At 34.5% G+C, this 27,630-nt stretch overlaps 1 protein-coding gene and 1 pseudogene across 1 annotated transcript; both read left to right on the top strand.

Moving 5' to 3' along the window:
• The first annotated feature begins 11,844 nt into the window (after positions 1–11,844).
• On the top strand, positions 11,845–12,314 carry LOC115850096 (large ribosomal subunit protein eL22). The gene has a single exon (XM_060305833.2). The coding sequence runs from the start codon at positions 11,871–11,873 to the stop codon at positions 12,255–12,257; it is 387 nt and encodes a 128-aa protein (XP_060161816.1). The 5' UTR covers positions 11,845–11,870; the 3' UTR covers positions 12,258–12,314.
• Positions 12,315–25,725: 13,411 nt separating this feature from the next.
• On the top strand, positions 25,726–26,831 carry LOC132598019 (T-box transcription factor T pseudogene; annotated as a pseudogene).
• The last annotated feature ends 799 nt before the right edge of the window (positions 26,832–27,630 follow it).

Here is a 27,630-nt window from a genome sequence, read left to right as displayed (position 1 = left end):
GTTTTTTTTCTGTATATAGCAGTACTATTGTATTATTTGGAACATTAGTCTTCTCTTAGATGTCACTTTCTAAGAAAGACAACTCCACATCTGACTCTGACAAACTGTAAATTCTTAAGTATGTATTACCTGCTTGAATTTTCACATAATAGTAAATGTTACACTGAAAATATTTTATGATGAAAGACCTTTGGAATAAAATACCCTTGGAATATTGTAAACAAAGTTTTAACATATTAAACAGGGAACTTTTTAAACAGAAGTACTTAGTAAGTTTCTCACAACTTGACATAACCTTAAATACATACCTTACTTAGAATGATTGCTTCTATCATAGAACAATCCTATGCTGAGATCTATACCATTATTGAAATAGCTGAAAATCAATGTGTTATTGGGAGATATATAGCCAGGTGTATATTCACATTGTCAGTATGCTTTATAATAAATGCTCAAGGACTTAAAATTATTATAGCTAAGTGATTTGCCCTTGAAATTCAGGGATTACTGTTATGTATTTTGATTCTTGCATTTTATATAATACTAAGTTCATTTGGTTCAGAGCCCTAAATGTTTCCAAATGACTACAATTTTTTCAATGCCAGCAGTTTGGAAAATAATTGCTTTGAATCTCATTTTTTTTTTATTACCCATCATCTACACTATGCCACCCAGACAAGAGAACAGTGAAGTAAAAAAACATTGTTGATTTTTTTGTTACATTACAAAGTCTTCCCATTAACGTATATTGATGTGGAGTTTTTTTAAGTGCAAGGACTAAGATCACTGAAAGTACAAAGTAACATGCCTTAACTTTTGTTGTTTCTGGTAGATAGGCTCTGCTATAGAAATACTGATTTGAAGGATAGTCACAAAAAGTCACAAAACCAGATATGTAAATTTTACATGGATTAGAATATATTAGCTCAAATTTAACTTAATCCTAATTTTAGAAAAGCTACAGAACTTAACAGATAGTCAAGTTAAAAGCTTATTTATTATAATTTGTGATAAGACAAAAGATCATATATTCATACCATTCCACACTTCACAATATATAGGGCATGGAATTTCTAACACTCTTGATATCTTTGGCTTAATCCCATAAAGTTAACATTAAAAACTTCAATATTCTTTGAGAAAGATTAACAATTTAAACAAATATTACATATGGTTTAGGATTTACTAAATGAAAATTGAAATTCCATTCTGAAATTTAGTGATTATTGATTTCTTCAATCCACATAAAATTAATTTCAGGACACCAAGGCACAGTTCAGTCAGATGAGCACAAATTTCCTTATTTTCTCTGTTCAATGTTAGACAAGAAATATTCAAATATAAACCATGCTATCTTCTGTCTGATGATAGTGTGTCAGATACAATGGTGTTCATCAACCCAATCTATTCAGCCCCACTGTTTTCCTAGTCTTCTTTCATCTAAGGAAAGCAATGTAGCATGGTTCCAACAATTAGATGGAAACAAGTCACTGAGTTGAGCTTTTGGGAATGTTTTGAAGAATGGTGAGGCTCCATAGGCAGGCAGTTATGCTTTTGCCCTTAGGCACTTTATGTTTTTTCCACCCTTTCTTCTTATTTATGCTTGGAATAATGGCAGGTTGTTAGAAGATTATCAACCATACTATGAATGGGAGAATGGAATCCACATGCTAAAAATGGCGAAGCAGGAAGATAGAATGTACCTGGGCCTTCAATGGCATTGGTCAGAAGCTGCATGTTTAAGAAAAACTTATAACAGCAACAAAACAACTAAGAGAGAAGAGGAGGTTGAGAGAGAATGAGAGAGAGAGAGACTTAGAATGAAGAATGTTCTTTTATGTTTTTCTCCCTTGTTTGTACTCTTTCTTTGAAAAAGAAAACCATCATAGGATAAAGTGCTAAAAAAATGCTCAATATTTACTTAGTTAACTTATTCAATATGCTTTCCAGAAGAAAAAAAAATCATTACATGAAGTGGTTGACAGAATTGTAAAAATATCTCCCCAAGATTTTTTGTTTCCTAGCTGTTCAGTAAAGCACTGATACGGGTACTGCTGAGAAGAGTCTTTCACATGGAATTAAGGTTACTAATCAATTGCTTTATATTAGGAAGGTTATCCTGGATTACCTGAGTGGATCTAATGTAATCACATGAGCCCTTAAAAGCTAAAGAGGAAGACAGAATCATCAGTCCAAGAGATGAAGCTTAAGGGACTTGACCCACTCTTGTTGGTTTGAAGATGGAGGAATGGGGCCAGGAGCCAAGGAAGGCTAGCAGCCTCTAGAAGCTGAGAAAGATCCCTGATGTCTAGCCAACTGGTAATACCAGCAAGAAAACAGGGACCTTAGCCCTACAACCACAAGGAAGTGAATCCTACCAATCACTCACACAAGCCAGGATGTGGATTCTGCCTTAAAGCATCAAGGAAGGAACACAGCCATGTAGACACGTTGATTTTAGCCTTCTGAGACCCAAGGAAGCTAGACTTCAGACTGTGAAGGCACTGTGAGATAATGCCTGTGTTAAGTCTCTGAATTTGTGGCAATTTGTTATGGCAACATTATGAAACTAATAATCATAGTAATACAAGAGAACCTGTTTAGGACATTTGCAAAAAATGTCCTGACATATTAACCTTTCAAAAATTACTTTCATCAAATTATAAGGCACAGATCAGAGATCAAAACCCTGAAAAATTACTACTAAGAACTCAGTGTTTGAGTGGAGGCAGGGAAGTAAGGATCATGAGATGCAATCAGGGTAGATAGTGTGTGGCTCTGTGGATGGGCCTTTGTGATTGAGTTTCCAATTGGAAGTTTGAAAAATAAATGCCAAAAAACTACACTACTTCAGAGTTTTCACTAGTGTCAGTTTCTAAAAAATCTTACATGAATTACTATAATTTCAAAAAAACATTGATTTTACTAACATTTTATATTGTTGTAACTCTAAGGTTTGAACAATAATGTTTACTGTGAAATACAGGAAATTTATAATTATGTGTTTTTAAATTGTTTGCATGTAAAAAGTAGGTTGATTGAGACTATGCAATCCCATCTATTCACTCTTTGTGATTATACTGAAGTGCCATTCTCTTCAAAAGAGAAGAAAATATAGAGAGCTCAACTGAAATGAAAGGATTATAGTAGTATGAATTACTCATTCATATTAGTGATATATTCAATCAATCCAAAATATTAATTGAATAACCATTATATCCAATGATTTTTATACATAAATTTACCTATATTGCCACAACACAATGCATATTTTGAATGCATTTAAATTATTTTACACACATATACAAAATAAGACTGCTGATGATTAAATTTCACTTCGAAGTATCTTATTAGGTGATTAAATAGTAGGTGGCACAGAGTACAGTGAATAGTACCAACTATTATTTCATCGCTCACTTATAATAAGAAAACATTGAATAAAGAGTCAGTGTTGTATTTATCTGAGTTTCCCAAGCAAACAACAAAATACCTAATATGTAGGAACATAAAAATGCTGTTGGAGTGAACTGTATGTTAATAGTTACACGATTTAAGCAAGAACATGACCAAGGATAAATGTATAACTGAATAGTTATGTTCTGTCATTTTGATAAAAAATTTCAAAATAACACTGAAAAGTCAAGTTTTGTTCTCAATTATTTGCTATCTTTCATTCTCTAAACAAATATTACATGAGTACTTGCCATGTAGCAAGTATCCAAGACATTTAGGGAATGGAAACGAACAAAGAGAGTCTCTGGCTTTAAGAATTTCCTGGACATGTTAGAATGTTTGCCACATGCAATACCTGAAGATGTTTATTAGAGCTTTATTCGGCATGCAGCAAAGGGCAGAGGAGGAAGTGTTTAACTCAAGGTAAGTTGTTTATCTGCTGGGGGAAAATCAGTGAAATCAGCTGAGAAAAACTGTCATGTGATATTATGGTTTAGTTATTCTGAAATGGGAAATAAAAGAATATTTTATACAGAAATATTAAATTATTTTATGGTGTGCAAATTAAATTTTTTGCATTGAGGTTTTTTAAAATGGCAATGTTAATCATGAACTTAAGAAAAAATATAGGTGAAAAAAGATAAATGAGTTATATTTTTCAGGATTGGGCTGAGGGGAATATACTCCAGGCAGTGGCAACGGAAGATGCAACTTGCAGGGCTGTGAAAACTCATGGAACTTTTGAATGATGACAGGGAGTTCAGAGCCAGAGCAGAGAGGTTTTGTAGGCAGACAGGGATGAGTCTGAGAAGCAAGCAGGAGTAAGATCAAAAAAGTTCTCAAATATATTGCCAACAAGTATTTGACTTCAAGCTAGGCTCTGGGAACTCAATGACAGATGTGAATTGCAGAGGAATGACCATATTTCCATTTCAGAACAATCACACTGGCAACAATGTGGAGAGTCAGAAGGGAGGCCAGAATGTGAGCACTCAAATGAAGAAAAAATAAGCATGAGCCCAATGCCAGCAGAAATAGGGTGGAGGAGAGGGCTTCAAGAAAGGTTTAGGACATAGAGTCTGTAAGACTTTCTGATTGATTTGAAATGAAGGGGAGGAACTGCCAAAGGAAGATTCAAGGACCACCCCAATTTACTGGTTAGCAAAACTTAACTTATCACACATACTTGTGATAACTATAAACTGAGATTTAAAAAAGTCTTATTTATACTTGAATTTCAGAGTTAACCTAAACATTTCCTAATAAAACTTGCCTATAATTATGATTCCTTCTATTTTTTTCCTAATACTCAAAAGCAGTGATTTTACATTTCATGTAATCATGGTATAAGTGGCATGAGAAATACTAATTGCAGAATATTTACTTCAATAAGCCTTTTTCTCATGTGTTTGAATATTTCAAAACATAGTTCGTGACATTAAAGAAAAAATAAAAAGGATATAGTTAATTCTAAAAGGCACCATGAAATGCAAAAGTGCAACCTATACTTAAAAAAACATTAAAACATTGAGTATTTGTCCACATACATTGCCCACTGATTTGCAGCAGCAGTAATTCATGTAAAAGCTATCATGTAATATACATGAGATTGCTTTTCTACAATCTTGCAGAAAGGATACTTGGAAGTATCCTTTTGTACCAAAACTGGAATCATTTTTCTGATGATAGGGTAAAGTAAGGTGAAGCTTTGCATTTCATGAGTAGTCAGTAAATGTAGGTGGGTGAAATCATTTATTCCTTTCAAACAGATCACAAAATGTGTTATTCTTGATGATTTACAACAATATTATAAGTCCTTGAAGTAGCACATGTATTTGCAGAAAAAAAAAAATATACACATAAGCAAAGCAGGGTGAAAGAAACAAAAATTTACCCATGATCCCGATAGCGATTATATATATATTTGAAAGAGAGAGAGAGGATGCTAGCTAACTGACTAGGTAATCAGACTCCCTAAGCAAAGTCTACCATTACAGGGATTCTAGGAATCTAGAATCTAGGGGTGGGCAGGAATATAGTGATTCTAGTACCTCATAGTGCTTAGTCACTGGGGAAGCAGTCTGGCAAGAACACATTGGCCAATCTTGGGGCAGCTGGAGGCTGTCAACCAGCTATCCTTCCTGCAGAAGTCTTCCTTGAATAGAGATGTAAGCAAGACACCTCCCATCCATCCCTTGCTTCATACAGATTCTCTTCTCTGTGCATGAGGTTTGGAAAACAGCTCCTTCATCATTTTTAATCATTTTTAAGCTTTGTATATGCATTTTTCTTTTGAACCAGAATCATTTTTTTATTTAATTTTTAAAAAAATTTTTGGCCGTGTCCAGTCTTTGTTGCTGTGTGCAGGCTTTCGCTAGATGCGGCGAGTGGGGGCTGCTCTTCATTGTGATGAGCGGGCTTCTCATTGCAGTGGCTTCTCTTGTTGTGGAGCACAGATTCTAGGCACGCGGGCCTCAGTGGTTGAGGTATGAGGGCTCAGTAGCTGTCGCTCACGGGCTCTAGAGTGCAGGCTCAGTAGTTGTGGCACACGGGCTTAGTTGCTCCGCGGCATGTGGGATCTTTCCGGACCAGGGCTCAAACCCGTGTACCCTGCATTGGCTGGCGGATTCTTAACCACTGTGCCACCAGGGAAGTCCCTCTTCCGTAGTCCTTGTCCGTGTTTCTGAGGAAACTTATGAGAGGTTAGTGGGAAGAGGTACAGACACCATTGCTGCAGGTAGGTTCAGGGTACCATTAATACTCATCCTCTCCCTCCTCAAACACCTATACTAATTTCCTCCTACCCTTAATTATTACCACAGGATTTGGTAGCTTACCTGGCTTTATGACCCAGGATTAGCTATATAATTTTCTGTGTTCAGTGCAAAATGAAATGTAGGACTCCTTGTTCAAAAATTACTAAGAATTTCAAAACAGTGACAGCAGAGCAATAGACCAAGCATGAGGTTCTTTTAAGTATGGGGCTCTTCATTTGACCTGTGGGACTGCCCAGGTCAAATGCCCATGAATCTGGCCCTGTTGTGGCCCAAACTTAAATTTCTAAAGGGACTGAGACCGTGGTAATCACCCCTCTGTCTGACTGGGGTTGCTGCATCCATCCACTCACAGGTACAACTGGGTAAGTTCCAAATTTCATAATGAGAATGCATAATCATTGCTGAACTGAGCATGAGGAATTGGATTAATATCATGATTTTAGGTGTGGAAATGGTAAATAGGAGCTTAGAATTCACTAAATTATAAAACTGAAGAATGTTTCAATGTTTATGCCAGTTGAATGGTATTCTTTTAACAATGTTACTTTATTTTCATATGTGATGGGAACCTCCTAATTCCCGAAAAGACCTGTGACTTCTGAAAAAATAAACAATATCTTGAAGTTTTGTGACTTCACACCTACTTTATAAACTAATTGAGCTGAAGATTGGTGTTTAAAATTCTTGTGTTCTCGAGTGGACAGCTTGTGAAAAAATTTGAGGAAAAAATAATACTTACTGGAAAATAAGAAATTTATTTGGTAAAGTATAAAAATATTCTATTGGAGAAGTGAATATGGCCTGTGCATTGCTTATTAATAATAATAAATATTTACAAAGCACTTTCTAGGCACTAGGAAAAGTTCTAATTTCTTTACATTTTTTTATTATATGATAAATGCCCCCATTTTATGGATAAGGAAACAGAATAAGTAAATATAGGTAAAAATTTAAGAGTTACAGTCTTAATCAGTTTTTAAAATTAATTACAAATTAATAAAATTCATGTTCTGGTATAAATTAAATTGTGTTTTGGATCATTTACTTTTAAAAATTTTGTTTTAATTTTACTCAAAGAGAAAAAATATACTCCTGAGTTTGATTAGAGAGAAAAGTGGTCACATTTCAGGAACTAGGTAATATATGATCTTTATATACAATGCCAGCACCCAGGAAGAGACTGCCTATCATAAGCTGTTTTTTCTCAAAATAACAGCTTTATGGAAATATAGTTTACTTACCATACATTTTACCACTTTAAAGTGTGCAATGTTTAGCATTAGTGGTTAAGTGTTCATTGTTTGGTGTATTCACAGAGTTCTGCAAGCATCACCACTATCTCATTTTGGAATATTTGCATCACCCCAGGAAGAAATCCTTTAGCAATCTCTCCCCTGTCCTTCCTCTTCTTAACTCCTATTAAACTCATAAGTTTTTCAAAATTGAAAAAAGTCACATTGAACCCTAACCTGAGGCCCCATTTTTTGTTTGTTTGTTTTTAAGCTGTGAGAGACTTATTTGTTTGAAGTTTATGATAATTTTGTGTTTAAGAGATTTACAATGCCAAATTACTGAGTGTTTGATAGTAATGTTAATTTAAATGTGTTACACTAGATATAACAAAATTCAGATTTTTCCTTATGTAGTATGTTTAAGATGGGTTGCTTGTATATTTTAACCCCTTAACATGACTCTGCATTGAATTTCTATGGTAACAGCATTTCTGCAAAAACATAAAAACATTCAGAGGCTGTGCCCTGTCTCTCCTTTTCCTGTTGCCTTTCAAATCAGGAGAACATGTCTCTCCAGAAGTCACTGGAATGCCCTACATACATTTATTATTATTGTTATTTCCATCTCCCAAATTAATATCAAAACTACCATGATAGATTTGTAAAGAAACCATTTAGGACTACTCATGAGAAAGAAAATTATCTTGGATAATGACAGAAAAGAAAAAAAAATACAGTTAGAAGATAGGAAGTCAAATTCAAATTGTTTGGCCTAATCCTGAATGTATCATTTTCATTATATAGTCAACTTCTGCTGTGCCCACTTGACTTTATGGCTTAATGATATGATTATGCCCAGTTGATGATAAGTAGCTCTGGTCATAGGATCACCCGAAATCCTAGTCATGTTTAAATAGAACATAGTGGTATGTGAGAAGCTCTTACTCAAACTAAGAGTAATTTACTGTCACAGCAACTAAGACTTTGTCCCCCAACTTCAATTAGGCTATGATGTTTTATCATAATATTTCATTCCTCTCAGATTTCCTATCTTTGGTTATAGGACCAGATGGTTTCACTGGTGAATTCTACCAAATATTATAAGAAGTCATACCATTCCCTCTCAAACTTCTCCAAAACATAAATGAGGAAAGAACACTTTGAAATTCATCTTACAAGGCCATCATTACCTGATACAAAAGCCAGACAAGGATATACAAAAAAATTAAATTACAGGTCAATATATGTGATGAACATAAATGCAAAATTACCCAATAAAATATTAGTAAATCAAATTCAACAGTACATTAAAAGGATCATACACCATGATCAAGTGGGCTTTGCTTCTGGGATGCAAGGATGGGTCAACACTTGCAAATTAATCAATGTGATTCATCACATTACAAAATAAAGGATAAAATCCTGTGATTATCTTAATAGATGCAGAAAAAGCATTTGACAAATTCAACATCTTTTCCTAATAAAAAACTCTTAACAAAGTGGATATAGGAGAAATTTATCTCAACATAATAAAGGCCCTATATAACAAGCCCACAGCTAACATCATAATCAGTGATGAAAAGCTGAAAGCTATTGCTCTAAGATCAGGAACATGACAAGAATGCCTGTTCTCACTATTATTTAACACAGTACTGGCAGTCCTAGTCAGAGCAATTAGTCAAGAAAAAGAAATAAAAAGCATTCAAATCAGAAAATAATAATTTAAATTGTCTCTGCTTGCAGATGATATGATATAATATTTATAATAGACTTCACCAAAAGACTGTTATAACTAATAAACAGTTTCAGTAAAGTTGCAAGATACAAAATCAATATACAAAGGTCAGTTGTGTTTCTATACACTAATAATACCTATCAGAAAGAGAAATTAAGAAAATGATCTCATTTACAATTGCATTAAAAAGAATAAAATACTTGGTAATAAGTTTGATCAAGGAGGTGAAGGATTTGTACACTCAAGAATTGTTCCAGATTGAATGTTGAGCATCTTTTCATGTACCTATTGGCCACTTGAGTGTCTTCTTAGGAAAATGTCTACTTAGTTCTTCTACCCATTTTTTAGTTGGATTATTTTGTATTGAGTTGTATGAGTTCCTTATATATTTTGGACATTAACCCTTTACCCTGTATATGGTTTGCAAAAATTTTCTCCCATTCTGTAGGTAGCCTTTTCATTTTGTTGATTGTTTCTTTAGCTGTGAAGAAGCTTTTTAGTTTGATATAGTCCCACTTGTTGATTTCTGCTTTTGTTGCTTGTGTTTTTGGTGTCAAATCCAAAAAATCATTGCCAAGATCAATGTTAAGGAGCTTTCCCTACATGTTTTCTTCCAGACGTTTTATAGTATCAGGTCATATGTTGAAGTGTTTAATCCATTTTGAGTTAATTTTTATGAGGAGTATAAGATAGAGGTACAATTTCATTTTTCTCCATGTGGTTATCCAGTTTTCCAGACACCATTTGTCGAAGAGAGTATTCTTTTCCCAGCAAAATAAGGTATCAAAGAGGTATCAGCACTTCTGTCATTATTGCAACTTTACTCAGAATAATCAAGATATGAAATAACTGAAGTGTCCATCAATGGATGAATAAATAAGATGTAAAATATATATGTATGTATATATATATTTATATTATAATTAATATTATAATATATATATATAATTCAGCCATAAAAAAATGAAATTCTGCCATTTACAACAACATGGATGGACCCTGATTTATTACGCTAAATGAGCTAAGTCAGACAGAGGAAGATTAAATGCTGTATGATATTACTTATTTGTGGATTCTAACAAAGATAAACTTGTAAAAACAGAGAGTAGAATAGTGATTCCCAGGGGCTGAAGGTTGGGGGATTGGGGAGATGTTATTTAAGGATACAAACTTAAAACTAGTAGATAAATAAATCCTGAAGTTCTAATGTAGAGCATAGTAATTATAATCACCAATACTGTATTATGAACTTCAAATTTACCAAGAGACTAGATCTTCATTGTTCTCATCTCAAAGAAAGAAGTGATAATTATATGACACGTTAAAGGTGTTAGGTAACACTATGGTGGTAATCATATTGCAATATATAAATGCATCAAATCAACACATTGTACACCTTAAAATTACACAGTGTTATATGTCAATAGTATCTCAATTTAAAAAAGAAAAAAAAGTAATTGGTTGAATAATTTAGTTATCAGAATTGATATATGTGTAACTTTACCACCTCAACGTGAAGCCCTGATTTCTGTCTAGTCTAAGCTTCAGAATTCAGTTGTAAATTAGAAATGAGGATTTTGAAAAGTCCTACACATAAATCCATGTAGATACATATAGCACGTGCACACACACACACGCACACACATCATACTTTGTATATTTATTTTGAATAGAAAATGGAATAAGCAGGTGAGTAGTTTCAAAGTTGAAGATTTATTCATTTTTGGAAATTTTTAGGTAATTTTAGTCAGTTTGATATAAATATCAATATACTATATGTTGGCTGCCATTGGTCTAAAAATCTACCAGATCTTCCAGCTCCATGCTACTAATAATATCTACTACTGTTGTGAGCTGAATTGTGTCCCCCCAAAAGATATATTGAAGTCCTGAACCCAGGCACCTGTGAATGTGACCTTATTTGGAAACGGGGTCTCTGTGATTTAACCAACTTAAGGTAAGGTCATATTGGATTGAGGTGGGCCCTAAGTCCAATGACTAGTGTCCTTATAAGGAGAAAGAGACACAGAGAGGTAGACATGCAGGGTAAAGGGCCATATGATGACAGAGGTTGGAGGGATGAAACTTCGAGTCAAGGCACGCCAAGTATCTGCCAATGATCATCAGAAGTTAGGGAGAGGCAATGAAGGATTCTTCCCAAGAGTCTCCAGAGGGAGCCTGGCACTGCTGACACATCAATTCCAGACTTCTAGCCACCAGAACTGTGAGAAAATAAATTTCTGTTGCTTTAAGTCATATACTTGTAGTATTTTGCTATAGCAGCACTAGGATATTAATACACATACTATATACAATAGTAGATTGGCCAGTGATATTCCAACTGGGTAAACATTTCTTTGACATGTTCTTACACAGATGGGCATTCACCATACCTTAATGACTTGCAATTTATAATTTTGCTTCTGTGACAGACCCATGATATGAACTTTGGAACAACAACAACAAACAAAAAGTACTGGGTGAAAGAACAGTATTGTTTCTCCTGAGAGACAATTAGAAACTGGTTTCAGACAGGCTGGAAGTAGAGAATGCAAATTTTCTGTTAAAAATCAGTGGAATAAAAGCATTTTATTTCAATCTCATCTTTTCGACCCCTGGCAAATGCCTAAAAGAACAAAAGAATAGTAGAGCTTTTCTGCCTCCGCTGCGGCGATGGCGCCAGTGAAAAAGCTTGTGGTGAAGGGGGGCAAAAAAAAGAAGCAGGTCCTGAAGTTTACTCTTGACTGTACCCATCCTGTAGAAGATGGAATCATGGATGCGGCCAATTTTGAGCAGTTTCTTCAGGAAAGAATCAAAGTGAATGGAAAAGCTGGGAATCTCGGAGGAGGTGTTGTAACAATCGAAAGAAGCAAAAGCAAGATCACTGTAACTTCCGAGGTGCCTTTTTCCAAAAGGTATTTGAAATATCTCACCAAAAAATATTTGAAGAAGAATAATCTCCGTGATTGGTTACGCGTAGTTGCTAACAGCAAAGAAAGTTACGAATTACGTTACTTCCAGATTAATCAAGATGAAGAAGAGGAGGAAGATGAGGATTGAAACTCAGTTATCTGGAGTATTTTGTATGAATTCTTAAATAAAATTTAGGAAACAAAATGGTGGCTTTCCTTGTATCTCTGCAGTGTGGATTGAACAGAAAATTGGAAATCATAGTAAAAGAGCTTCACTTGGGCTGCCACTCACTTACTTGTAATTAAACTTTTTTTCTGCTTGAAAATTTCAATTTTTTTGGTAGAAATACCAAAATGTGTAAGTCTCCTTCAAGGGAACTGACTACTGTTTGTCATTGAACCGGTGGATGAGGGCGTGGAGATGTGAGTTCAGTTAGTTACTATTTTACACAAAAAGGGGTGGGTCAGTTTCATCTGGTACTTTTCTCAAAGATTGAGGAATACAAATGTGGGAACTCCTGATTCACTGAAAGCAGATCCAGTGACGTGTTTCTGAGGTTCTTTTTTTGGGAAAGTGGCAGTGTCGATAAAATGCAGGCTTCTGGGGCATTTGTCTTCATTTTCTGATTACAAATTACTCTTGATGGACACAGTTATTACTATGTATGTTAATCCTTTTTCTTCCTGTAGAAATAAAATGTCCTTTTGCTTCGCATATTCTACTACACCTCTGGAAAGGGTCTGGAGAACGACTGTAAAAGTCACAGGTGTTCAATTAAGGAAAGGTCTACAAAATACGAATTTGTAAATAAGCATTGTTTCTACAAGTCCTTTCACCAAACTGTCACTATGAACCCCACCAGGGGAAGCTGGAGATGAGGAATAGTGGAGCTTCCAAAGGTGGGTGTCGGTGAGGTTGCCTGGGGTCAGGCTCAGAATCCCAGAGTTCTGGAGTCTTACCCTGGGGGCAGGTGTGGAAGAGAGGGTCCTGGGAGACAGCTCAGGCTGAAGAGAAGTCTTGAGATGCCCAGGGAGTAGTCCCTTTCACACCATTTAGGCCACGGCTGGGCTTAAAAGTCATTCTACAAACACGTTAAGCAGGGCCAAACTGAAAGGGCTTCCCACGATATTGGGGGTTCTGCTGTACGTGTACAGGCTAGAGATCTGTGAAAGGTCATTAATGAGATCATAAAGATGTGATTGTTGCTGACAATATCAAGAGTGACTTTGAGAAGAGATCCTGATGCCTTATGGTGCCCTCTAAAATTTAAATTTTACAGGAATGTCTGCATTGATTTAAGGTTACGTTGTATCAAATTCATGTCTTTCAAGAGCTTGCCTAGGGTGCCTTTCCACACCTGAAATTCTTGTGATCTTGCTAGTTGCATAGCTGGAAATTAAATGTTTTGAGTCATACCTTGGCTCCAATTTAACATTTGGTGCTCCTTGGGTTGAATTTAACATGTTGAGGCTTTGTAATTTCATTTGTGGTAAAGGCTCTAGCATTTTCTATTTCTATGCAAATTTCTTGAAGCAGAATTGTTTGCATGTTTCTCTGCCCTAGAGAAGGCATTGTTTCTTTCAAATTTAACTGAGGCATCAGTTGCTCTTTGGTGCTGTCCATTACCATGAGTATTAACTTTGTTAGCAAGTTTGTGACTTGGGTTTGCAAATTTTACTTGTTTGTTGCATTGATGTTCCCTTGTAGTAATTCTTAGTTTGGTTGTAAAAAAATTAGCCCTGGGCTGAAATTAGCATATAAGTTTTTTTTAAAAAAAACTATTTCCAGAATCTAAAACTTGTAATAAAATTGAAACTTTTTGGTTTTTCTATGCCTTTTGAACTCTTGTATTTTGACTTTTGATCACATTTTATATTAAAGTGGCTAACGCATGGCTACTATTATTGTACAAGGCTTTTTTTTTTTTTTAAAGGATTGGCATGTTAATCTGTTTAGCAACAATAAATTGGTTGTTTGTCCTCACTGATGAATTGCTGTACCAACAATGACCTTGGACTTCATTAAAAAAAAAAAAAAAAGAATAGTAGAAAATCCAAGATTTAATATAATAGAAAAAAAAAACTTCAATATACAAATAGAATTATACTAGCCAAAAAATGTGAAATATTAACCTAAACAAGAGTGCGTGATATTTATTTTCACAAACTTCCTCAGTCTCCAAGATATTTGTACATTTCCAAAAAATATTAAGTATCTTATTCTGCACAACCTCTACAAAATGACAATTAAGACATCAAGAGTTATAGGAAGGCTCCGGGTACTGTGGAATATATCCTGTTGGGACCCAGATATTTGCGACAGAAAAGCAGATACCTGGCAAATAAAAAACAAATAAATAATAAAAATAAATAAAACCATCTGTACACTTTCTTTCCTAGCCTGAAAGTTACTTCACTGAGAGCTGAATAGAGGAGAGAAGGAAAAGCATTGCCATAGACTAAATGTTAGTGCCCCCATTCATATGTTAAAACTTAATTTACAGTGGGATGTCATTTGGAGGTGGGGCCTTTGGTTGGTGATCAGGTCATAAGGGCAGATCCCTCATGAATGAATGACACCAAACCTGCTGGCACCTGATCTTGAATTTCCCAGCCTCCAGAAGGGTGAGAAATAAGTTTCTGTTGTTTATAAGTCACCCAGTCTACGGTAATTTGTTATAGCTGCCTGAATGGGCTAAGACAGGAATAGAGGAGGCAATCCATGATTTTATAAGTTGAGGGGTGCTCTGGATACTCTAGCTTTCAATATGATGGGCTCTCAATATTACACTTTCCTTTCTGCACTTTCTTCTGTACTTTTGAGGGATAAACATGCAAGCCACATATTTCAGACAACCTAGCTTTCTGAATTTCTCTTGGTTTCTGCCAATTGGAGGCACTAGATGGAATTTAGAAGGAAGAAAGAAGAAACAGAATATTACTTTGCTATTTCAGTTTCTTTCAGCACCTAGGGGCTGTGACAGTAGCAGGACCATAACGACAAAAGAAGGCATCTTGCTCATGGTCTTCTTGGCATGGAACCTCCATTCTAGGAGAAGAGCATGCAGGGGTGGAGGCAAAGAAAGGCAGACCAGTTCTACAATATACAAAAATTTATTGAATTAAATGCTCGCGAAATGGGTGAATTTTATAATATTTAACCTATATTTTATAAAGCCATTTTTTTAAAGGTGATTTTAGGCAGCAGTGAATGTCAGCAACTTTGAGAGTAATTTAGCAGCAATGGTAGAGTGGGCTCCTGGTTTTTGCTTAATAGCAAAATACATTTCTTACAGTAGCAGACACAGACAGAGAGCTTACCCCTCATACTGTCAGCAGCTCTGGGGCGAAAATGGTCACATGAGCTGTAGTCTAAGGCAGTGACAGTTTCTTGATCTATGAAGAACAACCCTCCTCTTCCCTTAACGCCTTTAGCCATTCCATCACTCTAGTCACCCGTGATCAGCTATAAATTTCCCCATCCTTAAATACTGAATGGTTTTCACATCTGCCAAATGTACGCTGAATACCAAAGAAGATTTTTCTGTCACCCAAGCAATTTGTTGAGGAAGAGTTTGGAGTCAACACCTCTGAATCCACACCCCAGATAGTCCCAGTTACCATAGTTGTCAACATCTCTGGCAAGCAGCAAAAATAATTCAAAGATGGATCATACTTAGAAAGGAAATGATATGTGCTCTATGCTCAAAACATTTTTCTTTAAATCAGTAAACGGTCATTTCTGATAAAAAGATGGTTACAGTAAAACAAAGGAATGAAAGAAATGCTTCTCATTATTCTCACAGAATTTATAGATAATATCATCTTTATAAGTAATAAGTGAAATTTGAACAATGAGAAAAAAGTATTCCAAAGAGACTTTATAGGATGTCCAAAGAATATAGAATTGAGTTGCAAAATGTCACAATATGACAAAAAATGAAAAGCCAGTGTAGAGAATAATGCCCGTTATAGGTGGAAAAAGTTAGATGTTTATAAGTAGTTATGAGGGTGACTCAGAGAGAAAGAAAGAGAGGGAGGGAGGGAGGTGGAGCAGGGAGAGAGAAAGGGGAATGTAAACATGATCACAGAAGGAACGCTAGACTTTAAAAAGGTATATCTAACATGTATTATTGATATTTTTAAGAAGAACTAAGCAAATGAAAATATAGGAAGAGTCTAAAGTATAATTTTTTCAACATTTTTTCTGAAATAAAAACAAGTTGAATGTGTAGACTGAAGGGGCTCATAGATTTCCAAGAAATAATGAAACCTAACATTCATACCTACCATTCCAAATCAAAGCATATTCTGGTAAGGATGTTAAAATTCAGGTACAAAGAAAGAATCCTAGGAGTAGGAGGGGAAAAAATTATGCCCCCTACTAGTGTGAAATATCAAGATGGATTCGACATCTTCACAGTAATATTCATGCAAGGAGACAGTTTGATCAGTATCTAAAATATACTGAGAGGAAGAATACGTGATGCAAGAATTTTATAATCAGCCAAGTAATCCTTTGATTTTAGAGAAAACTTTTGAGTAAAAAGGAAAAGGGTGCACGAAGTTATGCCATTTATGAATAACAAGGTCTGAAACTCCTAGGGGACAAGGTTAGGCAGTGATAAAGAAAGAAAAGGGAGAAAATGGAGCTGAAATCAACTGATTAGGTGATGAGAACTAAAGGATATTTTTTATCCTTGACAGAGTAGACACCCATGCCAAACCACCCCCACTCCTGCCCAAATATGTTAAGATTAATTTTTATTTAATGAAAGTGACAGAAGCGTGAGATGGTCACATGATCAGAGCAAAGGTAGCGGGAATATTCAGCCAGCCTCCTTTGGGTTGCAGAGTCTGTTAATTTTGACTCTGTTCCCATGTGAGGACTCTTGTCAATACGCAAAGCTCATTTTTTCTAAGCTCAAAGCTTTTTCGGAATCAAGTCACCTAACACCATTCAGAAAGAACTTTAAGCAGCATCTATGTCCTTCCTGTGAAATATTTATGAGCAACTTGGATTCTGACTTTCCTGTCAAACCCACCAAAGCCTAGTCTACATTCTCTTTTAAGGACATGATGGATGTTGGAAGTGGAAATCCTGTTTATCCCCAGCCCACATCTATCTTTCTATTTTTTTCTATTTCTATAGATGATAGATAGAGAACAGAGATACAGTTAATTTCTCACCGAGCTTATTAAAAAAATCTATGTTCTTACAAGCTGTTACTTATATTATTTCATTTGATTTCCCCAATACTGTTAATAGTTGGCATCATAATTCCCATTTTACAGCATAGAAATTTCAATTCCATTAGGTTAAATCAATTTGTTCTAAATTACACAGAAATTCAGTTTTGTGTCTGGTATTAGAAGAATCTCTTTGTACTTCCCCACCACCCCTTACTGTAGTTGTAAAATTCACCTATTGGCAATCACATATGATAAATGATCATATGATTCCAGAGAATAAATTACAAGTGTTAAACTTAAAAATAATGGCTTGTTAGTTCCCTATCCCCACATCTTTAATGACAGAAATCACAGATCTTGTTCATGAGGATCACAGTTTTTGAAGTAAAATACTGGATTTTTATTTCTATTGCTATAACAGTATTATTATAGTAATACCAAGACAAGAAAAAGACAATACACAAAAAGAAAACTACACACCAATTTCCATCATAAAATAAATGTAGAAATCCTTAGCAAAATATTAATAAATAGAATTAGCAATATATAAAAATAATTATACATCACCAATTGATATTCATTCTCAGCATGTAAAGCCAGTTCAATATTCAAGAATTATCAATGTAATTGACCCAATCCTAAAGAAAAAAAATTGCATGGTCATATAATTCAATGCAGAAAAAGGGTTTGACAAATTTCACAACCATTCATGTTGTAAAAACAACAAACGAACAAAAAGCTCTCAGAAAAATAGGAATAGAGAATAACTTCTTCCACTTGATAAACAGCATCTATGGAAATCAAAAATAAAAAGAAAACCAAAACCAAAAATCCCAAAGTTAACATTATACTTAATGATGAAAGACTGAATTATTTCCCTCCTCAAGATCAGGAACAAGGCAAGGATATCACTCTCACCGCACTCATTTAACATAGTATGAGGTGTTCTAGCAAGTTCAGTAAGGCAAGAAAAATAATTAAAAGACAGATATGTAGGTAAGAAAGAAATAAACTTGTCTCTATTCGCAGATAATATGATTGTATACAAACTGAAGTCTAGGAATACACATATACTCAAAAAAATACCCTTTTAGAATTAATAAGTTAAGCAAGGATACAGGATATAAAACAAACATAAAATATTAATTGTAAACCTATTTGCTAGGAATTAACTATGGGCAGTGAGATTTTTATAATCACTCAAAAATGAAATATAGAAATATATCCAAATAATCAAATATTTACAAGAATTGTCATCAAAAGATTATAAAATGCTCATGAAAAAAATCAAAGAGGTTCTAAATAAATGGAAGACATTCAGTGTTTATAGATTGGAAGCTTCATCTTGGTAACTGTTAGTTTTGCAAGGGCCATCATAACAAAATATCAAAGGCTGGGTAGCATAAATAAAATAAATATATTTTCTCACAATCCTGGAGGCTTATTAAAGTCCATGATCAAGATGTCAGCAGGGTTTTGTTTTGCCTAAGGCTTCTCTTCTTTGCTCCTAAATGGCCATCTCTTCTCTGTACCTTCAGAGTCTTCCTCTATGTGTGTCTGTCCTAATTGCAAATCAGGTTAGATTAGAGCCCATCTTAATTACCTCATTTTAATTTAAATACCTCTTTAAAGACCATATCCCAAATATAGTCACATTATCATATTGTTAAGTCTGGGGTGTTAAGACGTCTACACATAAATTTTGAGGAGAGTCAATTTAGCTCATAACAGTAAGGATTTCAATTATGCCAAAATTGATATATAATTTTAAAACTATTCTCATCAAGACATCAGCAAGAATTTTTATATAGACCAGATTATTTAAAAATATATATGGAAAAGAACAAAGGAACTAGAAAAACAAAAAGAATTTGGAAAATGAAGAATATAGTAGAAGAAGCCAGTCTACCCAATTTTTTTTTAAATTTATTTTGTTTATTTATTTTTGGTTGCATTGGGTCTTTGTTGCTGTGCGCGGGCTTTTCTCTAGTTGCAGTGAGTGGGGGGGGGGTGCTCTTCACTGCAGTGCGAAGGCTTCTCACTGCGATGGCTTCTCTTGTAGTGGAGCATGGGCTCTAGGCGCGCGGGCTTCAGTAGTTGTGGCTCGCGGGCTCCAGAGCACAGGCTCAGTAGCTGTGGCGCACAGGCTCAGTTGCTCCGTGGCATGTGGGATCCTCCCGGACCAGGGCTCAAACCCATGTCCCCTGCATTGGCAGGCGGACTCTCAACCACTGCGCCACCAGGGAAGCCCAGTCTACCCAATTTTAAGCCTTATTTTTTTTCCTTTATCTTTTTTTATTACTGCTTTATTTATTTATTTTGGAGTATAGTCACTTTACAATATTTTGTTAGTTTCTACTGTACAGCAAAGTGAATCAGCTATACGTATACATATATCCTCTCTTTTTTGGATTTCCTTCCCATTTAGGTCACCACAGAGCACTGAGTAGAGTTCCCTGTGCTATACAGTAGGTTCTCATTAGTTATCCATTTTATACGTAGTATCAATAGTGTATATATGTCAATTCCAATCTCCCAATTCATCCTTATACTATCTTTAGTAATCAAGACTGTGTGGTGTGAGTGGAGGAATAGACACATAGGCCAATAGAAGAGAACAGAAAATTCAGAAATAAACTCACAAATATGCCCAAATGATTTTTGACAAAAGTGAAAGGAACAATTCAATGGAGAAAAGATAGCCTTTTAAACCAATGGTACTAGAGCAATGTGATAGGTTAAAAAAAACTGGGCCTTGACTTGTCACACATCTTACATAAAAATTAATATTGTGGTTGTGATATTGTACTATAATCTAAGATGTCGCCATTGAGAGAAACTGGGAAATGAGTACATGAGACCCCTCTGCATTATTTCTTATTACTGCTAATGAACCTACAATTACTTCAAAATGAAACTTTTTAAAACATTTAAATAAAACATTTAAATCCTAAATAAGATCAATAGTCTGAATGTTGATTCATAGTAAAGCCTTTGTCAGTTTGGTGCTTGTGCTATCAACAGCAAGGCAGACTGCTATGATCAGGTGAAAAAAAGAGATTACTGTGTGTAGTCTCTCATCCTATAATACCCCACTTGAGTACAGACCTAAATAGAAGACAGTCCTATTTACCAATCAGCTGGGGGAACACATACTGTCTATATATATGTATATAATTCATTTTTAGGAGATTAAAGAAATTCCTAAGCTTAAAATCAACACTATAGTGCTTAGGACTCAGAAATGTTATCTGCTACCTTCACAGTTTATGAAGATCTTTCATTATGAGCTTAAGGGAAGAAAAGAAACTAATATGTAAATTAAGCAAAAGAAAGTTATAATAAAAGAAAAACAAAGAGAAAACCCAACAGAGAAGGTAATAAAATTCCAGTGGGATCATTACAGGTACTTTTAAGAAATAAAGGTAGTAGAACATAATGATAAGCATGATTTAGAACTGAAAAATGTTGAGAATAAAAGCAGTACATGCCATTTTTAAATGGCCAATATAACCTCCAAAAATGACAGAAACTGAGGATGGAAATTATTTTCCAAATATAATTTTAAATGATTTTTTACCAACTGAGGAAATTCTTTCAGCCTAACATTCTCACTCAAGGGGCATTTGGATTTGAACTCCTAAAGATGGGAAGATAATTGGTATTTTATTGCTCAATATGTTTGCAACCATAATGATGAAAATATTGTTTATTTACTTTCAATTTTGAGTTGATCTTCAGGTCACGGAAAGAAGATGCTATGTTTAGGGATGGAATGAAAATCCAAGAGCTATGATAAAAATGTAACTTACACAAAGCAGATTGTGAAGAAAATTGGGTAGAGAAACAAGGGTATTAAAATTGTCATATAAAGTATGAAAACTGAATTAAAGGACTATAGAAAAATGATTGAGTTTAATTACATTGTTTATACTAAAGATAATTGACAGAAAAACCAAAACAATAACATAATTGACTAAAACAGTTGGAGAAGAGGACCTGAGTGAGTTAAATATTTATATTTGATATTGGGGGAATAATAAATGTTATCTGATATTAATAAATTCAGAAAATATATATTGTTTGAGAAGGGAAATAACCAAAATATAAGCAATTGTGAAGAACTTGTCTGGAGAGTAGACTTAGAAGTGAAGAAGTGATCTGACTCTGTTGATATTTAATATAAAACATTCTTTAACATGTGATTTTTTTTAATGAGCATATATTACTTGATAAAACCAAATACTTTAAAACTACAACCGTACTTACTTATAAGTGATAGTGATTTATATGATAGGAAGGTGCTTATTGTTGAATTGATATGAAAAAATTTAGAATAGAAGCAATTACCAAACTAGAATCATGCATGTAAACATTTTTTCTAGCATTTTTTATGTGTTAAAATGTGTTATTTTTCTTTGCTTTATACTGTTGAATTTGAAATATCACCCACTCAAGGCTCTTTGTTTCTCCCTAGTTACTTGGCTAGCGGCTGCTTCTATTTGCAAGGACATATCATGTGAATTACAAGGAAGTAAAATAATTGGCCTTCAACTAGACTAAATTTTCACCAAGTGGATTATTGTGCCCTGATAATGCCCACAGTCTAAATGACAACACTCAAAACTCAAATGTGTTCTTAATTTAATTAATTATAATTTCCAAGTTAGGAAAATTGTGTTTTGTATAAAATATTATTTCATTAAATTAGCCACAATAAAAAATAAGAATCACCTTTCGTTGGGAATATACAAGAGTAAGTTTCAAATAATTTTATCATGGAAAGTATTATAATAATCATTTCTAATATTTACAGTTAAGAATCTTGAAATCTTTCTGGCTTTACTTTCAAGAAAAGTCATCAGCAACATTTAAAAATGTATGCTTATGAAATAAATCATCCAATTACTCTATTTCTATGTTTAAATTCCCCAGTTCTTCTGGCAATAGAATATAAGTCACTGAAGCTTTGTTTCCAGTGGAAAGTGGCTGGTACCTCCAATCCTACCCCAGAAACCCACATTTATATAATCTGCAATAATTATCCAGGTATTTTTAGATCACTTCCATGACTTTAATATTTACTTGTCATGTTACTTATTTTCACAGCTAGGCATCACATCACCCATCTTTACAAATAAATTTATTACAAATTAAAGGATATAATCCTTCTTCTCTGACTACTTTTCTACAATTTCTTTTTCCCAGCAACAAATATAATTAAAAATAATAATTGATCATTTGTTTTAACTTGTCAGTAGAACTTACCATTTCTTGGTAAGGACATCTTTGTTAAAATTGGATGATTTTTAAATGTGTCAAAATGATCAAGATAATAAAGATCTTGAAATATTTGCCTTTTTGAATTTAGAAATGTAAGCTATGACAGAATACAATTTCTTTCTGTAAAACACATACAAACATGAATAGCACATTTCAAATAGTTAACTGTTATTTCACAAGGATCATAAAAATTAAATAATTAGATGAGGAACTCTGTTCCATTATTCAACAGGACAATTAGTTCTATCAACATTTACAAGTTTTAAAATATAGATTTATAATGCAAATATATTTATAATGTATTTTTATTTTTTATAGTGTATTTTTAAAATCTTCAATTAAACTCAGTAATCAAAAGAATTTAACATTAATGATAATAAAGCATTTATTATAATGTTTCTTTTATTCTTCAGTTATACTATTTCAATACTTTAAATACATGTTCAATTTTATTACCATATTTATGAATTAAAAATCTTAGTTTTGCTTAATGTCCTCCACTAGCAAGAAAACAAAAATTGAATGATACATTTCCATTTACTTATAACTTGAATTCTTTATAAAAAATTTTATTTATCAAATATAAATAACTATGATTACAAATATAAGGTTTCAAAAAATGAGAAAAACGAAGATACAGTTCATGAATTTGTGCTAATGACAGTTAATTATGCTTAAAATTTATTGTCAATTTGAACAAAAAACTATCACAAAAACAAAGTAGGACATTATATAATGATAAAAGGTCAAGTCACTAAGAAGATATAACAATTACAAATATATATTCATGCAACATCAGAGCACCTAAATATATAAAACAAACACTGACAGAATTGACTAGAAAAATAGACAGAAGTGCAATAATAGTAGATGATTTCAACGTCTCACTTTTCAGAATGGAGAGACAGTTACCTTATAGGGAACAATTTTTATGAGTTTTTCTTCGCTCCTTCCCTTATTTATTTTTGCAAATATAAAAAAAAAAGCACAAACTGTGAAATAATAAAGAAAAGAAACAGATGAAAGAGAGAGAAAGGGGTGGAAGGAAGGATGGAAAGAAGGAAGGAAGGAAGGGAGGGTTTCTTACACACAAGGTGACATACTATACACAGTTTTCTGCAACTTCCTTTTATCACTTAACAATTTATACTCCAAAATATACAATATATAATCCATTTAATCCATTTTGTAGAGATCTTTCCAACTGCTTTGCACAATACATAGTAATCCACTGTGTAGATATATTGCAGTTTATATAACTGTTGGATTTTGGTGTTAGAATTTTGGATTTTGGGGGTGATTTCAGTTTTGTTACTAGTACCAATAATGTTACACTGAAGAACATTTGATACATGTCATTTCAAACTAATGTCAGTGTACTTTTGGATCTTTGGAACAGATTCCTGGAAGAGGGATTGATAGATCAAAGGCCAGATACAGCTATGATTTTGTTAGATATTGATAAAATCTTCTCCATGGATGTTGTCCCATTTTACATTTTGAAAAACAAAATATTAGACTGCTTTTTCCTCCTTAGGCTCACCAACACAGTGTTATCAAACTTTTCATATATTTCAAATCTTACAGGTGACTAATGGTTTTGGTTTTAATTAGCATTTTTCTCATTATAAAAATTATAATATGAAATATATTTTCTAACAAACATTGTTCCATTGAATATATAAAATCTACATTTGGATCTGAGTAGCCCAGGGAAGTATCCTGGGTTAATGACATAAGTGGCTATTTAGTTGTAATTAATTAGGTTAATCTGAAACCATCCATTTTACTCAGGACTGCAGTTTAAAGAGATAGGAGAAAGAAAGGCAGAACAGAAGAAAGGGAAGGAAAGATGGAAGGAAGGAAGGAATGAAAGAAGGAATGAAGAGAGAGAGGGAGGAAAGGAGGGAAGGAGGGAGGGAGGGAGGGAGGGGTGAATTAAGCTAGGTCTGAAATAAGACAAAAAAATATGAATAAATGGGAAAGAACTGCTTAAATCAATGTAATTATCCTTGTTTGCTTGAAATCTGTGTTATAGTTTGAAGTCTGTGCCATACCTACCTTGTTAAAAAAACACTAAATTTACCTATTTTGCTCATATTCATGTTTCTCATAAACTCTGACCAGAAATTACAAATTTTAAAGTTTTACCGCATTTCAGCAGTAAACTACGTGCATAACCTCAGAAATGGATTGATGTCTCTTGTTAATACATATTTTGTTCATCATATGCTGGGTAGGAGCTACATATTAGTATATATGCTCAAATTTTTATTGCATTTAACACACCAGAAGGGACATTTTACAACTAATAAGAAGTGAAGTCCATGTTAAGTTATTTGATCAAATATGTTTCATGAAAACTGCCTAAGAACATCAAAACAATTAGTCAAACCCAAAATTCAATCTGAGTTAGCATTCATTGAATTCGAAGATTTGAATTCAAAAGTAAGTTCAGAGACCAAATATTATATTTTGATTTGTTCTGAAGTGGCCATCTGCCCATATGAAAAAGCTACTGCAACCGTTTGGCAGGCAGTTTAAAGAACCAAAATAACTACTCTGTGCAGGTCAGGTTCACAGGCATCTGGGTGTTGACTTGGAAAGCACAAAAAGTAATAATCACAGCATGTGGTACTTTACCGAGTAGCTAGCCAAAAGTGTCTGTCTAAATAGGCAAAAATTTTAGCTGTCATAAGAATCCTTTGAGGAAACTTTATAAATACCTATCAAATTTCAAATATCAGTGGCCAACATTTTTAAAAACACCATAAAGATCTAATAAAATGTTATAGAAAAGTTATAATAATCCTGAGGTACCCATAATTTATATCCTGGCACATTTAAAAATGTTCCTTTTGTTTAAAAATCGGCTTCAAAGATATCAATAGTTTTATTTGTATATTTTATAAATATTTGGGTGCTAGTCAATAGTCTGATTTTTAATTGTTTAAAGCAAATCCAATGCCACAAAGAGCTACTTTAGTCATGCCTTGCAGGAGTTCAAGGGGAATATCCTCTATCTTCACCCCTCTGCCCCTCCCCTACCTTCAAGTCTTCTCCTCACAGGTCTCTGCCTGGGAACTGTGGACCTTTGCTGCTCCTTTTCTTGGAAGAGTGGCTGTTGAAAGGAGTTAAATATGGCTCTTGGGTAAGTAAGTCTGGGTTAGAGGGCCATGAAGAAGGGTCAGCAAGAAGACAATCTCCCTTGGTGTCCGGAACTTGTAGAATAGCCTGCAATAGAGTGGGCCACCAGCTGAGCTCCTTGAAGTGAGAGCTACAGGCTGGCAGGGAGAAGGGTGACCCTAGTGTCAACCAAGAAAAGTTAGATATGGCTGCACTTCAGAGAGCTCACCAACCAGGTGATGGTCACCAATAACAGCAGGAGGATGTTCCCAGTGCTGAAATTGAGTATGTCTGGCCTGGACCCAAACACCATGTGTTGTTTTATCTTGGATTTTGTGATGGAGAGCAACTATTTCTGGAAGTGTGTGAACAGAGAGTGGGTGCCTGGGGGGTCAGTCCAATTCATATGTGCATATTGAACTCCTTACATAAATAAAAGCTCTAAATTCATATAGTATATGTTGAGGGTCTACAGGGGATGACTACCAGCCACGGCATTCTCAAGACTCGATGCATATCTGTCAAGGCTTACCAGAAAGAGATTACAGCTCTTAAAACCAAATAAAACTGATTTGCAAGGGCTTGCTGTGATGCAAAAAGAAGCAGGGATCACAAAGATAAGATGGAAGAACCCAGAGACAAACAGCAACCTGGGTATTACTAATGGAAGTAGCTTATCCCTGGACTCAGTTCCTTCTACCTGCTGTCAACCCCCATCCTCAGTTTGGAGGTCCTGTCTCACTTTTCTCATGGCTGTGAAAAATGCTCTATGCTGAGGAACCACAGTTCACACATCACTGTCCCTGTCCTCAAAGCTGTGCCTAGGACTCCTCCCCACTTGGACAAGCTCATACTTAGCCCATACACTCATTGGAAAAATTCTCCAACCTATCCTGACAATTCATTTGCAAGTTGTCCATGATCTGATCCCATGAACTTAGCCCAGCCTCAGCATGTGTGTACATACTATCATGTCACTCCTGAGCACAACAGGACTGCATCAGTATCCCAACCTGTGGTCAGCTAGCAGAGCACCTTCGCACCAGGGTCTCAGACAGCATAGCTACCTAATGGGCTGGGAGTCCAGACCTTCCCAGTGAACACTATCTTACCCAAATAATCTCAGGTCCCTTCTCCTCAGGATTCTCACTCTATAAGAACCATGTCGTGGCCACAGATATTCCTGACAGCCAATATCACACCTTGGCCTCATAACCTCATGGATATCCCTGTCACCACCTTCCATGTAAACCAAAGCCTTTCCTTAAAATATACACTATTTTTTTTTTATGTCTACCAGTTTTACTCAGGATTTGATCTAGGTACAAAATGACAGTCTCATAGGTCAAGAAAGAAAAAAAAGTCTTATTAACTTCACTTTAAAATATGAAAAGCAATATATGTTCTGTTGTTCATCAAAAAAATAACCCCACCCATCGTCTGCAACACAAGTGTAGTCCTATGTTGTGTTTATATGCTACAGATGAATTTAAGTATGGAAACAAAACTCAGTTGGACTATTAAATCACCATTACTTGATCATAATAAAATTATGTTTGCTAAGATCCAGAAACTTATTTTTTTGTGTCTCTTACAGAATATAGAAGATTTGACACACTAGAATTAATAAACTCAACTCGTCTTATTTAGTGAAATAAAAAGCATGCTTTCAATTGCATTCCTTGTTTCTTCAGAGTAGTTTTCAGGTTAAGCTGTTAGGGAAAAAATAATAAATTCATAGTTGAGGACAACAGACTTTAACTGAAATGGAAATATCACTGTTCTGCCCAATAGAATGCGTTTAATTGAGCATATGTAATTGCCTCTTGTATTGTCAAACATACAATGGCAATATTTTTCTTCTGAAAAAACATAGCCAAAGACAATGAGCAAAACATTTTCTGCAAAATAAAGGCAAT

Source organism: Globicephala melas, chromosome 10 (assembly GCF_963455315.2).
Source record: "Globicephala melas chromosome 10, mGloMel1.2, whole genome shotgun sequence".
Taxonomy (NCBI): Eukaryota; Metazoa; Chordata; class Mammalia; order Artiodactyla; family Delphinidae; genus Globicephala; species Globicephala melas.
Note: the sequence above shows the minus strand (reverse complement) of the source record. Positions and strands in the feature narration are given on the sequence as shown.